General features: G+C 50.2%; 1 protein-coding gene across 1 annotated transcript in view; it reads left to right on the top strand.

Annotated features, from left to right (window-relative positions):
* The window catches only part of LOC149307084 (protogenin-like), a 57,994-nt gene extending 46,287 nt beyond the window's left edge, over positions 1-11,707 (top strand). The window contains exons 12-20 of the mRNA XM_089537990.1: positions 2,446-2,541; positions 2,954-3,140; positions 3,657-3,784; positions 4,191-4,361; positions 5,269-5,457; positions 5,983-6,103; positions 7,127-7,283; positions 9,133-9,237; positions 10,483-11,707. Of these exons, the coding sequence (XP_089394116.1) occupies positions 2,446-2,541; positions 2,954-3,140; positions 3,657-3,784; positions 4,191-4,361; positions 5,269-5,457; positions 5,983-6,103; positions 7,127-7,283; positions 9,133-9,237; positions 10,483-10,845 (1,517 nt within the window). The 3' untranslated portion in view covers positions 10,846-11,707. The remainder of the gene's footprint in view (positions 1-2,445; positions 2,542-2,953; positions 3,141-3,656; positions 3,785-4,190; positions 4,362-5,268; positions 5,458-5,982; positions 6,104-7,126; positions 7,284-9,132; positions 9,238-10,482) is intronic.
* The last annotated feature ends 4,347 nt before the right edge of the window (positions 11,708-16,054 follow it).

Here is a 16,054-nt window from a genome sequence, read left to right as displayed (position 1 = left end):
ATCAGATATGAGACCATGGTCTGTGATGGGGTTTTAATGTGTGTTTCCACTTTAATAAATAAATAAATGGAAAGTCTGGTTTTGTTTGCAAGAGCTTTTAAACAACCACAACTGAGGGGCGGGGGGGGGGGGGAAGAATGGTCCCTCTTCATCATCCGGTCATCTCCTCCCTTTGCTCTGCCAGGCCTTTATCAGTCACGAATTGGGGGCTGGAGTGGGGGAAGGCTCTCCGCCATTCGGAGAGAAGAAGAGAAAAGCCACTGGTGGCCTGACTTCGGATTCCTTCTTAATTTTATCTAGCCCTGACCTGTTGGCTCATCCTGGCCTCCTTGGGAGGCTCACAGCAGCTGAAAGAAACAATGGGGGGACAGGGACGTAGCCAAGGGGGGGGATCTTGGGGTCCGGACCCCCCCCTTCCATTAGAAAAATGAATGGTGTGTGCTGCTGCGCCACTGCAGCCAAGCCCCATTATAATGGTGGCACTTAGTCTGGACCCCCCCCCTTCCTAAAATCCTGGCTACGTCCCTGGGGGGGATTTGGGGGTTGGATGGGATAGGATGGGCACAGATGCACAAGGGGTCTGCAAAGAACAGCCCCCAAATGGATGCCCCTTGTTGTGCCCCAACCCTGCTTTACAGCCGTATCTCTGTGTACATGTGTTTGATGTGCAAACACATGCACAAACACACTTGTGTGCCATTCTCCACGTAGCTCTTTCCAACATTCTCTTGCTTTATTTAGAATCCGTGCAAATTGAATTCTGGACCCTTCCACCCCAAGTGCCACTTTCCAAACACAAAAGAATGACTTGGCAGAGAAGGAAAGATAGTGAATTGAGGGAAATTTCTGGGGGGAAAATGTGGTGGTTGTGCAGAGTTTTAAGACACTGGAAATTTTGTCCAACTGTGATCATCCAGGTTGCTAGAAGGAATATGTTATGCCATCTTTGAACAGCAAGAACAGCAACAAAAGCCTGGTGATTTGCTTCTGCTAGACATATTTAGGGTACCCGCCTTGTTTTCCTGAAAGAGCCTTTAGTGTGTCAGGCAGAGTTTCCCCAGGACAGAAATGCCAAGGGGCACGAAAGCTGCATCTGTTGCATCTCCTCTTCTCAAACAGTGGTTCAAAGGTAGTTGATGCAGAGCTTGGAGACAGTCCCTCCCTCCATAACTCTCATCTTTCGGCCTGTGAGGGAGAGAACAGGCTGGCCCAGCATCATCAGGGGCTAACCTGAAGATAGAGTGCCCTCCCTCCATAACTGTCATCTTTCGGCCTCTGAGGGAGAGAATAGGCTGGCCCAGTTCCACCAGGGCTAGCCTGAAGAAGATGAGCCCTCCCTCCAGTCCATCTGCCTTAGTCCAGGCCTCAGAGGGAGGGAAGAATGCTGGACCTGATCCCCTCCTCCCCTCACCATTCCCTTCTCCTTTTGTGTAGTGTCTTTTAGATTGTAAGCCTGAGGGCAGGGAACCGTCTATTATCCCTTCTGTTGTAAACCACTTGGATTCCCAGTGATTGGGCGGTATATAAATAAAACTTATTATTATTATTATTATTATTATTATTATTATTATTATTTTCTTGGACTGCAGCTCCAAGGATCTGAAAAAGACACTCAGTTTCCCAGACTCTGAGGATGCTCCACTCAGGTCTGGGGGGCTGTCCCTCCATGTTGCCCTTTGCTGGGGGGGGAGAGGGAGAAGCCCCCCACCCAGTCAGCCAAGCCGATCGGAGAGATGGGCATGGGAGGCTGGGGGGGTACACTGTTGTCATCAAGCTGAGCCTTTTTGGGGCCACCTGGGCTGCTCCCTGCAGCTCTGAGAGCTGGAACAACGGTGGGCTTTTTTGGGAAGGAGGGAGGGAGGGGGGTCTCATTGCTGCCCTCCCCCAGCACCCAGAGATATCTGGACCGTTTCCTACCCCCCTCCTTTCCTTGTGGGCTCCAGGCGGGAAGGGTTTGGCCAGGGCCTGGGGCCTCCGCGAAAGGGTTCCAGCACCACCCCATGCCCTGAGGCAGGAGGACCACCAGCCAGGCCATGACTGTCCAGTTCGCCTCTCAGGATGCTCTGAGATCAAAGGATGCTGCTGGAGGGGGATGGAAGGGCAGGCAAAAAAGTTTGTGAATTGGAGGAGATGCCCTTCGGGAAGCAAGGGGCTTCCCAGGGAGGAGGAAGGTCTTTCCACCCTGCCACACAGTTTAGATCTTAGCGGGAGTGCCTTCAGTAGAGCTGATATTTTGTGAAACACATCATACCAGAGCTGTAGGGACCCAGAGAATCTAAAGTGTCTCCCTCTCTTCCTTTTTTACTTCCTTCCTTCCTTTGTGCCTGTCTGGATGTGGTTTAAAAAAAAATTCTGCCCTTTTTGCTGCAAAGATCTCTGTGTACAGTTTTTCCAGAGTCCCATGTGCAGCCTCATTTCACAGGCAAAACCTCCTTCTCTCTGCAGATCCCCGAAGGAAGTACCACGTGCGCCTGCTGGCCTACAACAACATGGAGGAAGGATACCAGGCTGATCAGACCGTCAGCACCCCGGGATGCGTCTGTGAGTCTGCCGCATTTTTTGGCTTTTTCAGAAGAATTGTGTGGATATTGCAACTTTGGTGCCTGTGTAAAAAGCAGGACTTTGCATGGCCAGGCATGATGCATGTTTGTCTATGAAGAGTGACCGGTCTGCATTTATTTCTCAGGGAACAGAAAGGTTCCCAGAGTGGGCTGCAAAACTGCATAACAAGGCAGCCCCTGCTCTTTGTTTAGGAACTGAAACACCGCATGAAAGGAAAAGAGCAGGCCTCGGATAGCAGTACTCAGCTGGGTTGCCTGTTGCTGTCACTGAGTGGAGACTTGCTTGCTCTGTGGGGTTCTTCGGTGGCCAAGATTTTTGTGGCACCCAAAGTCTCCCCACCAGATCCACCCTGGTGCCCTACCAACCTGCCTGTCCTTCTCTCTCTCGACAGCTGTCCGGGACCGCATGGTGCCTCCGCCGCCCCCTCCTCACCACCTCTATGCCAAGGCCAACTCATCCTCTTCCATCTACCTGCACTGGGGGAGGCCCGCCTTCACATCAGCCCAAGTCGTCAACTACACCCTCCGCTGCAACCCGGTGGGCTTGCAGAACGCCTCCCTGGTCCTCTACCTCCAGACGTACGTAGAGGTCCATCCTGAGAATGGACATCCTCAACCCTCAACCCCTCCGCTTCTGCTCCATGTTAGCATCACAGTTTACAGCTCTCACTGCCACACAGTCTCTTTGTTCTGCTCTTCACCTTCAGATCTGGCAGCCCTCTAAAAACACATTCACAAAGGCAGATGCTGCAGATCCAAAGAGAGATTCTGAGGTGTCCTCCTAGGCCATCTCTGCTCCTTGACAGTCCATACTCTGCACAGAAATCCCTGGCTGATTTGGCGGCAGCCTTAACTTTCTCTCTGTGCCCTTCTATGTTACTTACCTGGAAGGTTCATCAGACACATAGATTTCGGGAGATTGGATATGGTCAGAAACCTTACTTAACCTCCTCAGGGGTGTGTGTGGCTTGTGGGATTGATCGGGGGGGGGGGGGGGGCTCATCCACTATAGTGGTGCTGAGTGACTACTCACATCTGGCTGTCCATTTCTCTCTCTCTCTCTCTCTCTCTCGTTTACATTTCTCTGGTTTTCAGGTCCGAAACTCACCTGTTGGTCCAGGGACTGGAGCCAAGCACCAAGTATGAGTTTGCTGTCCGGCTGCATGTGGACCAGCTGTCCAGCCCATGGAGCCCTGTGGTTTTTCAGGCCACACTGCCGGAAGGTGAGGACTGGGGCCTTTTTTGCTTATTGTCAGCTCCCCTTGTTGGCTCTGCCTGTTCAGCTCTGAAGGGAACCTTCTCGGATCCATCCTGGCAATGCTCCTCTTCGCATGCTGCTGCCGCACTGTTCCAAAGGATAAAAATAAAAACCAGGGGCCACCTTGTGGTTGGCCATGCTTATTGCTGTCCCCAACTTTAAAAGGGGAATAAAACACCACTAATAACTTGTTAAGCATTTCAGGCTAATTATAACATTTTGGGCGGGCATATTGTAGCATGGAAGGGGTTACCTGGTTGGCATACTGGAGTTTTGTTTTATTGTCAGGAGTTATGAAGACAGTTCCATGTGTGTGTTTGTGCCTGTGTGTGCCTCCATCCCCTAAAACCACCCTGCTTTTGCCTCCACAGCACCCTCAGGTCCCCCGCTGGGGGTGAAGGTGACACTGATAGAGGAGGACACGGCCCTGGTGTCCTGGAAGCCTCCCAGTGGGATTGGGACCGCCGTCTCGCGCTACACCATCCTTTATGCCTCCCGGAAGGCTTGGGTTGCTGGCGAGTGGCAAGTCCTCCACAGGGAAGGTGAGTCAGGCGGTCAGCTGATGGCCTGGCAATTGGAGCGGAGGAGGCTGCCTCCTGGGCTGCGCAGGACCCTGGCCTCATTGGTGCCAATGCAAGCTCATTGCCCGTTTGCTGGGCACAGCCCTGAAGACCCCAAAGGCAGACCACCATGACTCCCCGCCTCAGCTTAATCTCCCCTGCACCATGTTCAGCTGGATCTTTCCTTGTCTGCCCTCCTGCCTTGCGGAGGAGAGGAAGGGAGGGTGGGAGAAGGGTTCAAATGCTCCAGGAAGTGGGGAAAACATTGGTTCGCCTTAGAAGACTGATGCCCCATCCAGGAAGAAGGAATCAGATTTGCAGACTGTTAGGTTCATTGAATAGGAAGGGATCCCTCCCCCCGGTCTATCTCCCTCTTTCTTTCATGGAGGAAGACACCATCCAAGCACCCCCCAGGACAGAGGGCCACCCAGCCTCTGCTTAAAAACTGCTTCCAAAGAAGGAGACCCCACCATAATCAGAGGGAGTGTCTTCCACTGCCGAAGCCACTGTTTGTATTGAAATGGGGACAGCTCTTAAGATTTCCGTTTTTTAGAGGAAAAATCAAGCCTAAATAGGAAGTTTCCATGCTCAACAGTTAAAGCCCTTCAATACCATTTCAGCTACCATGGCTCCATCCTATGGAATCTTGGGATTTATAGTTTCATGAGTCTCTACTGGAGAGCTCTCATTCTCTGATTTTCATGTAACAAAGGGTCCAAGTTGCAAAGGGAACCTCTTTTCTGTTGCCCCCGTTCCAGTGGTTCTTTGGGGGGAACAGAAATGAGACAGAGATGCCCAGCAGTCAGCAAGGGAACAAGATGTCAGCTGAGTCTCCTGGACCAACAGCAGCCTCCTTTTTTCCTCTCTTCTGCCCAACCTCAACTCACAGGGACGATCACAATGGCTCTGCTGGAGAACCTCTTGGCTGGGAATGTCTACCTGGTTAAAATCGCAGCCTCCAATGAAGTCGGGGTGGGTCCCTTCTCCAGCACGGTGGAACTGGCTGTCCTGCCGAGAGAAGTGCCCGAGTCAAACCAGAGGCCGAAGCGGTTGGACTCTGCCGATGCTGCTGACACAGGTGGGGAGAAACCCTCGGGTGCAAAGGAGGAAGGAAGGATGGATGATAAAAGGAAAAAGAAAATAAATATCAGGGTGGAGATAGGGATTGATCAAGGAAGGAGGACTAGATGAATGATAGATGAATGATAAAAGGAAGGAGGGACAAATGGATGGAGGGACCTTTTGCCTTGCCACTATTTCTTGCTTGGCTGCCAGCTTCTCTCTTTGAGTGACTTTGTCTTTGGTATCATCATTTAGACGAGGTCTTCTCTCTGTCATCCTCCTCTAGGTCCATTGAAGGGCACCTTCTGCCCTTTATGATTTTGGACCCAAGTGCTCTTTCCCTGACTTTGCCCAGGAAGAGAGAGAGATTTTCTGGGCTGCAGCCATGCAGAAAATACAGCAAAACCAGCCGAGGGAAATAGCTTGAAAATCTCCCAGTCTGTCTGGCAAAGGCTTCTCAATGGGAAAAACAGGAAATTATTTTCAAGTGCTCTCAGCAGTATGGCTGGACCTGTGTCATTCCCTGTCTTGTTTCCCGCAGCTTATTCTGGCTACTACCAGCTGGATCAGAAGTCGATGACGGGCATCATTGCCGGTGTCTCCATTGCCCTGGCCTGCATCATGATTTGCATCCTCATCCTCATCTATCGCAGCAAAGCCAGGTTGAACTGAGAGGGAAGGGCAGCCCTTGAGAACTTTGGAGGGGCTGCTGATTTTGGGAGGCAGTGGTCCCAGGGAGGGAAGAGGCTGGGGAGGTCAGGCCGAGGGGCAGTGGAAAGCACCTTTGGAACTCAGAACACTGAGGGCACAAATCTCCCAAAACCACTACGCTTCATTCAGTTTACTTTCAGTTCCCAAATTTCTTCCATTGCAGTAGCTGGAAACTTCAGTTGAGTTTTTAGAAACAGAGTGCAGTCATCCAAAGCAAAGGGGCAACAGGCAGAGTGACCACAGGGAACCAAGGAGGATGCCAGAACAACAGATGGAAGAGACGCTCAGACTGTCAGTGCTTTCCAGTGTCTCACTCTCTGCCATGCTAGAAATTTGGGGACTGAAGGGGCAAAATTCTTTCTTGGCAGCTACACCTCTGGCACAGGAAATCTGCCTCTCTATGTGTGTGTATATGTGTGTGTGTCTGCCCAAGAAAAGCCTGCATGGGATCTGTGTGTGAACTTGCAGTAGAAATCTGTTGGCTTTTGCATTCCAGGTCTTGATTCTCCAGGATTCTTAGCCAAAACATGCACACAGACACACAGTCCATCTGTTGTGGTGCACCTTTTTACTGGCAGCTCCATTTCAGACTTCGGGGGGTGAATCACTTCTTGGAGTGTCCCCCCTCAACACCAACCACTATGCAGGTTCAAAACTAGCCCTTCACAGAAAAAGGCACAGGAGGGGGGGGGGACCTTGACAAGGGATGGTTCCTGGGGAGGTTTGCAAGATTTCAGCACCCCACTGACACACACACACACACACAGCCCTGCAGGCTCATGTCCTGCCTTGTGCCAAACTCCTCCTCTTGAGGAGCCCTGGTCATTTTGTGTTCCTTTGCTCCTGGCTGGGCACCTGTCCATCTGTATCTCACTTTATCAGTATCTTAGCACCCCCAAGTCAGTCTTGCGTGAAAGGTGCCTCTTCTGGCCCAAGGCTGACCTCTCTTTCGCTCTCTTTTCCTCATGGCACAGGAAAACCTCTCCTCCCAAAAGCATCCCGGAAAGCCCCGACCACCTCTCCTCCACCAGTGCCTCTTCCGCAGGAGCCCATGAGGTGGGCAAGAGTGCCCATGACTTGGCTGAGAACATGGAGTCGCTTCTGCCGAGGAGCAGCTTCCTTGACACCAAGGTATGCGGCCCACTTCTCCTCCCCTCTCGCTGCTCTCTGGTTTTATCTATTGTAGTCATTTATTAAAATATGTCTCTCCCACCCTCCACCCCTGCTATCCAGAGATCTCAGGATGGCATACAATAAAACTAACCTGGAAGATTTATAGATGTAAAAATAGAAATGCTTTTTAAAAAGCATAGTAAACTATTCAAAAGGTTAGAGAGGCAGATTAGAATATTTACGGTAAAATTGTTACACCCTGTTCATGCGAGAGGTTGTGTAAAACCCACACTGAACAATTGCATTTTCACTTGGCACCATAATGACACTGGCAACACCACTTGCAAACCCCAGTTTTACAGGTGAGTTTGTTTCAAAACAAATTACTCTCTTTTACTCTGTTCATCAGGCCAAGAATCTCTCAAAGAATCTTGGAAGCTGGGATATATTGGGATGGGTAGTGCCCCCCACTCACTGGCACCACCTTTCCATGGGGTGGGATTGCATGTGGGGCTAGTGGCTATTCTGGCGGGACCGTGGCTACCAAGTTGGGATGGCTTTTGCTGAGGGGCTGCACTAAAGGTTCCAGAAATCCATTTAATATGGTGCAGAAACCACTTATTGCCAGGTCAAGAGGGATATATCCGATGAATAAGTGGTCTACAAGAGTATCTTTTGCTTGGTGACCATGGCAAGATATTGAGAAGGCACTAGGAGGCCAACTGGTACTTATAATACTACTACCACTACTACTACTACATCATCATCATCCCCACCATCTTGGTTCCACACTCTTCCCATGGTTACTGACTGGAGTTTTGGATCATCAGCAATTCAGATTCTGTCTCAGTGTCAAAGTGTAGATTGAATATGAGTAATTGATGGATCAAAACTCCAGTTGGGAACATCTGGGAGACTTTTTGAAACTGATAGTGGTGGTGATGATTGATTGATTGATTGATTGATTGATTGATTGATACCCTTCCTTCTTCTCAGGCCAGGACTCAAAGTGGTTTACAAAGGCTAATCCAGGGGTAGGCAACCTGCGGCCCACGGGCCAGATGCGGCCCGGCAAGGCCTTGGGACCGGCCCCAGCCCGGTCCTGCCGCCGATTGCCGCCAGAGCCTTTGGCCTCTCGCATGAGGGCGTGGGGCCTTTGGCCTACCAGGGGGAGGTGGGCAAGGGGGGGCAAGCGGTGGGCAAGGGGGGCAGTTGTCTATAGAAGCTCCGAAACATGCATTTATATTATTAACATTTTTTTAAAAATCAGCAATTTTTTTTGCGTGTCCTCCATTTTTTAAAAAAAAGTGTCCATCATTTGAAAATTTTGTCCTACATTTGTCCTGGTTTATTTATTTAAATAATTTTTTAAAAAAATTATTTAATTATTTATTTTTTGGCTTCGGCCCCCCAGTTGTCTGAGGGACAGCAACCCGGCCCCCGGCTCAAAAAGGTTGCCTACCCCTGGGCTAATCTAATCTATTGCGAAATGTAGGCATCATGCATAAGTTAAAATATAGCCAAACTATCCACAGAGTACCAAAGCAGTTATAAGCTTGTTATAGCCAGCCACTCTGGGGGTGCTGGGAGCTGCAGTCCAACCGTATCTGGAGGTGCCCATGTGCTTTATCAGATAAATAATTCAGTGGTTTTTTGGGGGAGAAGGAGTTGCCACTGAAGGTTTGTAAGACCCACAGCACCATGTGGCGTATTTTTCCTGAGAGGCAGCTGAGCAGGGCTTACTCCCAGGCAAGCGTTCCCAGGGCAGCCTCTTCAGTTGGCATGAGGCTTCAAAGCGGAGGGAGCCAAAGGCCTAGCCTATTCCTTCCCACCAAGAGATGTGATGTTTCCTCTGCCTTTCCTTCAGGGTGGAACTGATCTGATCATCAACAGTTTTGGCCCCATTGCAAAGAACAGCTCAAAGAAGAAATGGCTCTTTTTCCAAGACCCAAGGAAAGCCAAGGCCACGGAGGTGAGGTGGCCCTTCCACTGAGGATGTGGGAGTCCTGGCAGGGTGCTAGGCTGGTGGAAGGGGGCTCCCAGGTGTGCCTGGCCTTTGGCTCCTAAGGGGCAGGATTTGGAGTGCTGGGCTCATCTGCTGTGCCGGCTCTTGTACCACTTCTGCTTGGCATCTTGTTACCTACACAATTCAAATGTTATTCTTCCCCTCAGAAGGAGCTGTGCCAAAATTATTATTATTATTATTATTAACCATTATTTATAAAGCGCTGTAAATTTACACAGCGCTGTACATACAATCTTTTTAATTGGACGGTTCCCTGCCCTCAAGCTTACAATCTAAAAAGACACGACACAAAGGGAGTGGTGGTGGGGAAGGGGCCTGTCTAGTAGGATAATACATATAAAATACATAGCAATATAGGAAATGATTCAATAAAACAGGCAACAAAAGAACATCAAATAGCAAGTGACAATTATGCAATGCCTGGGAACGCTGCCCTGAACAGGATGGTCTTCAACTCCGTTTTGAAGCTGGTTAAAGAAGTGATGGCTCTTGTTCGCGGGGGAAGAAGGTTCCAGGAGTGAGGGGCAGCGAGTGAAAAGGGGCGAATCCGAGATGGGGCAGAGGAAATCCTGGGCTGGGACAGCAGACCTTGACTACCAGAACGGAGGGCTCTAGTGGGAAGGTGAGGAGAAATAAGGTCTGATAAGTAAGGAGGGGCCAGTCCATGGAGGGCTTTAAATGTCGACAGCAGGAGCTTATTCTGAATGCGGAAAGGGAGGGGGAGCCAGTGAAGGGATGCCAACACAGGAGAGAGATGGTCACAGCGGTGGGCGGATGTGATAATGCATGCAGCTGAATGCTGGACAGAAATTAAAGGACGGAGGTGAGAAAGAGGTGAGAAAATTCCTGAGCTGCTGTCTAATTGGGAACGTCTCCCAATGCCAACTGCAGCTCTGTCCCATGGGACCGAGCAGGGGTCCACGGAGAAACATGGGACGCACTGCTTATGAACAAGGGAACTTTCCCCTCCCTGACATGATCAGCCAGGGCAATGTGGCCACTTGTGGCAGTGGGGTCTGTGGGCTGGTGCTGTTTGTCAGCCATTGTGATCAGCAGTGATTTTCCAGGACAGGCGGAGTAGATGTGGTCAGTGGGAGCAAGTGGGATGATGGAGCTTGGGGGGTTGGCAGGGCTTCGATTAGCAGCCCAGCTCGACAATCCTGTAAGTCTTTGCCTCCCTCTTCCCTCCAGGCCCAGAGCCGGTGTGCCAAAGCAGTGTGTTTGTACCAACCGGACACTACTGCCATTCTCAGCCCCAAAGACAGGGCCCTGGTGCAGACCCAGCAGGAACAGGGAGCCACGTATGCCGTGGTTGCTGACACGGAGCATTCAGCCAACAGCGAAGGGAGCCATGAAACAGGTGACTCTGGCAGGTTCTCTCAAGAGTCCAATGAAGAACCGCATCTCTCTGATGCGTCTGCAGCCGCCATGGAGGCAATACCACCACCATCACCACACTCCGCTTTGTTTTCCCGGCACAATGTCTGCGTGACCCCTGGGTGCCCAAGGGCTCCCAAAGAACCACCCGACCTCATTCACCCTCCGCCTCTCTAGCCGTTCCCAGCAGAACAGCAGCACTGAGTTGCTGGCCGGATGACCAACCGACCGACTGACCGACTGTCTGACCGCCGTTTTTATCTGTTCAAAGGACAATGAACAGTGAGCCAAAGCTTTAAGTGGGAGCCCTGGGAGGGCGGCAGGTGACCCCCACGATTTCTGTCCATGGTTTGTTTTGTTTGTGTGTGTGTTTTTAATGTGTTAAAACTCACTCATCTTGAATGTTCAGTGCGCAACAATGTGAAAGGAGGGAGAGAGGACAGATTTCTGAGTAGAGTTGAAAAGGGAGGAGTATTTATCTGTCTATTGATACCGTATCACTGGAGCGAAGGGCCACAGGGCCCTTGGCTTGGATATCTACCTCAGTTTGCCGGGCGGCAGACTCGGAAGAGCAAGAGCACCGCTTCCGAGGTTGTTGTCGTTTGCTTTTTGTGTGAAGAGTTGGTCTCAACTACATATCTGATGATAACTTCCTAGTAGCTCCCCCCTCCCCTATTTTTTTAAAACTTCCCTCTGTTTTATATGTAGTGTGTGTGGATGTGGGAGTGTGCATGTGATTCAAAGGAGTTGTGTAGGGAGGCGGGCAAGGTGGCTGTTCAGCTCTCTGGCTTTGTAGGAGGAGGAACTCAGGAGAAGGTGCCTCTGTGCATTCTATACACATGCACACCGGAGCAGACGCCAGAGAGCAACCTGGAGGAAGGAGCCTGCGTTCATTTGCCACAGACCCCCCACCCCCCCAAAAAGGGGAGCAGGCACAGAGGTTGCCTGGGGAGCGGGCTCCCAGCTGGGTCTGAACATGCTGGGGGCATTTGGGCTGGAAAGCTGTCTGCTTGGGGGCCCTCCCTGGGTGGGCTTCGTTTCGGGCCCTTTGGGGCTGAGGGACCCCACCTCTCCCTGCCTTGTGACCCCCAACCTGCCTCGGACAGTGCCTTCTTCTTCAGCCCCTGATCCCCCAAACCCATTTTCTATGCTGAATCCCTGGGGGGCAGCAAAGCCCTCCCCTTGATCGCTCCCCTAATTTGGCCAGACCTGACAGGTAGTTCTGAATATGGAGTGCCTTGTTGCACCTCATAGCAACTGTGCCTTCCGCAATATTTGCCTATCTGTCTGTTTATTGAGGCACCTCTGTCTGTGTGTGTATATACTATACCTATATATCTATATCTGTCTATCAGGAAACCACTCTTTTGTCTTATGCTTTTTGATAGTCTTCATGGAAGTTGCTTTTGGGAGTCCAGAAAGATGCCTTAAACGTGCTCTGCAGGTTGTGGGGAAGTGGGACAGGAGAGTAGCAGGGTCTACACAGACCCCCCCACCCCGTCCCCGAATCCCAGGTCTTTAGCCCACAGGTGGGCTTCTGAGCCATAAAGCCTTCCCTCCCCAGCTCTCTCCCCTGGGTTCAAATCACCCAAATCCTCCAACCCAGCACCGCCTGGCCCCTGCCGGGAGGAAAGGCCCAAGAGGGAGCTGAGCAGCCACCAGAAGGGGCCCCGCCTGGGACCCACACAACTCCTGTTTATACTACCTCCTTTTAAAAGTTATTCTAGTATTATTGTTTTCCTGTACTCAGGGCGCAGTTTGTTACTTTTTAAAAGCTGTCTTGCAGCAATGCAAGGCAAACTGACAGGGTATCATGTATAATTTTGTTTTTGCGTGTGCGTGTGTGTGCAAGAGAGAGTCATTGACTGATCGGGCGACTTGAGAGCGAGAGCACCAGATTCACCAAAGCTAGAAGCCAGTCCCTACCAATCTCTCCCATTTGCCCCTTCCCATGGCACCCATTAGTAATTTCATTTCCCCAAACCATCAAACTAGAAATGCAGCTTTTTTCAAGGGAACCTCTCCAGCTGGGCTGCACATTCCCTTGTGCCATGTTAAGGGGGAAATCAAGACAAATTAATTTTGGGTGGCAGTACGTCTCTCCGTCCCATCGTCTGTCCCCACCCCCACCCCCCACCCCCACCTTTGGCTTTGGTGATCTGGCTCTTCCCTCTGTAGATGTTTAGGCTGTCTTTGTTGGCTAGCTAGTGCTGGACGGCCAGGACATTTGCATTGTTTTCCTGATTCAAGGCTTTAAAGATGATAATAACCTTGTACCAAAGAATGTTCTGTAGAGAAGGAAAAGGAAAGCTGCATATTTTCCAAAAGAAATTGAGCTAGTTAAAAAAGAATACATTTTATTGCCTAAGTAGTTACTAACCAGAAGAGAAGAGATCCAGGCAGTAGGGCCTTGATGGATGCTAGTGGTTGGTTGCCAAGATTAGTTCCACAATATTAACTACCTTAATGCTCAAAGAACCTTTAAGGAGAGATCCTTCCTGCACAGAGTTCTCCAAAGACGGAATTCCAAGTGGAGTTTTGCATTCCTTTTCTTCAGCAACTCACTTCCCCAGCAGTCCAGCTTAGATACAATATTTTGAAAATGTGTTTTTTATATATATTATATCTATATCTATATATATCTCTATGTATGTACTTGCTGAAGAAAAAGAAACTCCTCACCAAAGATGTATTTTGTCGCCTCACTGGACAAAGCTGCTGTTGTTGCGTCACGGCAGAGAACCGGCTGCGGACGCTCCAGGCCACAGGGAGAAGGGGGTCGCCACGGATATCGTGCCAAGGAGACCCCCATGGGGCTTCCCTTTCCCTTGCCTCGACCATGCCCGCCTGGGCTCTTAGCAATACATGCCGAGGGCCGATATGCCAAGGTAACCATTCTTCTCCTCCAAAGACTTGTTTGCTGTGAAGTTGACGCTTTTTAAGCCTCCTTGCTTCCCTTTCCATTGATGCCAGCCCCACTCCTCCTCGAGGTTTTCATGCCAAAGACCAGATAAGCTCTGCAGGCTCATTCTGGGACTAAGTCGAAGGAGGAGGAAGAAGAGCAGGCGGAGGGTGAGGGGCTCCTCTTCCCACGGCTGGTGGCTAAAGGAGGACAAGGGACCTGAATGGGGTCTCCATCCCCCAAAGAGCTTTGCCAAGGCTAAAAGAAACCTCCCCTCTTGAGGGTCCATCCCTTGGACTCCTCCGACTAAACAAAAGAGAGGCCATCTTCCCTCGCTTGGGTGCCTTTGCCGCTTCGGCCACCTGAGAGACCCTTGAGTCAGATCAAGAGGGGCTTGGCTGCCCACCAGGAAAGAAATAGCATTTTTATTTTGTCAAGGATTCCTTAGCAGCAAATGAAGAAAACCAAAGATATTTAAGGTTACCTCTGCAGAGAGGCCCAAAGTCTAGGTAGCTCTCCTTGCTTTGCTTTGTTATTTGAGTTCACCTTCTGTCCTCAGCTGTCTCTCCAGCCCATGCCAAGAGAGGCACTTGGCAGTGTCCTGGCTTACTCTCTTCCTTTGGGCATGGTCCTACCTGGGGTAAGTATGGTTTCTTCTGCCTCCTCTTGTGGGCAGCTCCATTCTCTGAGCTTTGCCACGACAAGGACCCACTAACCAGACTGCCCGCCTCCCACACCGTGGCATCTTTGCCCACAGGCGTCCCAGGTGCTGGGGAGGGGCAGAGGCCCCCTTTGCCTCGTGCCCATTCCCATCTCAAAGTGTCTTAGAGGCGAGGCACAGGGCCAGAGGATGCTCTCTAGTGGGAGGCCAGCCAGAATGCCAGGGCTTGTGCAAGGCTTTTTCTCTCTATGTGTGTCCATGTGCGAACGCACAACCTGCAGGTCTTTTAAGGAACCTGGTCTGACCCAGAAAAGTCTCTTTAGCCATCTCTTCTGAGCCAGTTAGAAGGACAGATGCCGCTTCTGTACATGCATGTCATTCCTGGCAAATTTGGCCATTTCTCCTTGATAAAACTCAGCAGAATAGATTCTTTTTTACTTATTCTACCACTTAATTACAGTTTGGAAAAGTTACTTTTTTTGGACAGCAACTCCAGGAATTACCCAAGTGGACCAAGTTCTCAATTAAATTTACTAAGTTCTCCATAATTTCACCCCCAATTCTCCCTAGAGGTTCCTAATGGTCTTTGCCGCTGGAGGTCCATTCAGTTGGAAGACATGAGCTCTGGAGCAGCCTTGCAGAAGGGGAAAGTGCTCCTGCCCCTGCCTTGGCTTTGTCTGGCATTACATTTAGAGCTACCTTGGATGCTACTCTGGGAGAAAAAGACCAAGGAAAAACCCAATGCATGTTGGTAAACAAAGGAAACCTGCTTGCTGCTGGGCCATTCTGAGCCTGTCCTCCAGGACTGGGGCAAACGCTAGTCCTTGGGGCTGGGTGGTTTGGGGCATCTGAACTGTCACAGGAGAGGCTTTGCTTGGTGCCAGTGATTCCCCCGAGTGCTTCTTTTCAGCTTTTATCCCAGGTCTGCCTACAGCTGGTTTTAATTTCTTTAAAACACCAGCAGTGTTGAAGCTTTGTGGACTTTTGCATCAGTGGGACCAAGGCTTAGGAAGGTGACACATTTGGGTTCCTTAGAGGAGAGCCAGAGAGGCCTTTCAGGGCTTAGACCAGGCAACACATTTTTCTTTCCAATCTGCTGACTAAACCGAACCCAGGGCAGAAATCGGCCCATGTGGCATTCCCACCTTTTGCTGTTGTGCATGCACATGCAGACATACACCTCTGCGTGGTGCATTTCGTGGATGGCCTTGTTCATGAATCCAGGCTTCTTTTTAAAGCCCATTTCTTATTCCTCCCTCCCCTCCCTGGTTTTCTGTTGTGTTTTATGAAATGTGAATGAATAGCAAGTGTGGGAGCCCAGCTGGATTTCTTGATGCGACGCAACGCAATGTGGCGCAACGTGAGGGTGTTCTGGGCCGTCACTCCTTCTGCCGTTTTCTCACAAGGGCCGCAACAACTGTCTGGTGAATGGAGGACGGAGCTGAATTACATTAATTTTAAATTTGACTCAGGGGATCAGCTCCGTGGTTCCATTGCATGAGGGCAGCCGGTGTGTCCCTGGATAATGAATGTACTTTTTACAATGTGCTTTTTAAATGTATGGTTTTATAATGTGGATTTTTAAAAAAGAACCTCTCTCTTTTTTTAAATAGCATTATAGTGAATGTTCACCCAATGTATTTGTTTCTCCTCTTCCCCCATCCTCTCCCCATCGCTGGTTCTGATACTAGCACAAATGTCATGCCAAAAATGCATAGAAGTTTAAATGCCAAAATGTTTATAAAACTGCTGTCTAATACTGATGGATTGCACAGTTTTAATAATTTTTTTCCTTTAGTAAATGCTAGCCCCTTTTTTGCCCT

Source organism: Sceloporus occidentalis, unplaced genomic scaffold (genome assembly GCF_023333645.1).
Source record: "Sceloporus occidentalis isolate IW3139 unplaced genomic scaffold, rSceOcc1.0.p SCAF_9, whole genome shotgun sequence".
In the NCBI taxonomy this organism is placed as follows: domain Eukaryota; kingdom Metazoa; phylum Chordata; class Lepidosauria; order Squamata; family Phrynosomatidae; genus Sceloporus; species Sceloporus occidentalis.
The sequence above is the reverse complement of the archived record's forward strand: the minus strand, read 5'-3'. Positions and strand labels throughout refer to the sequence as shown.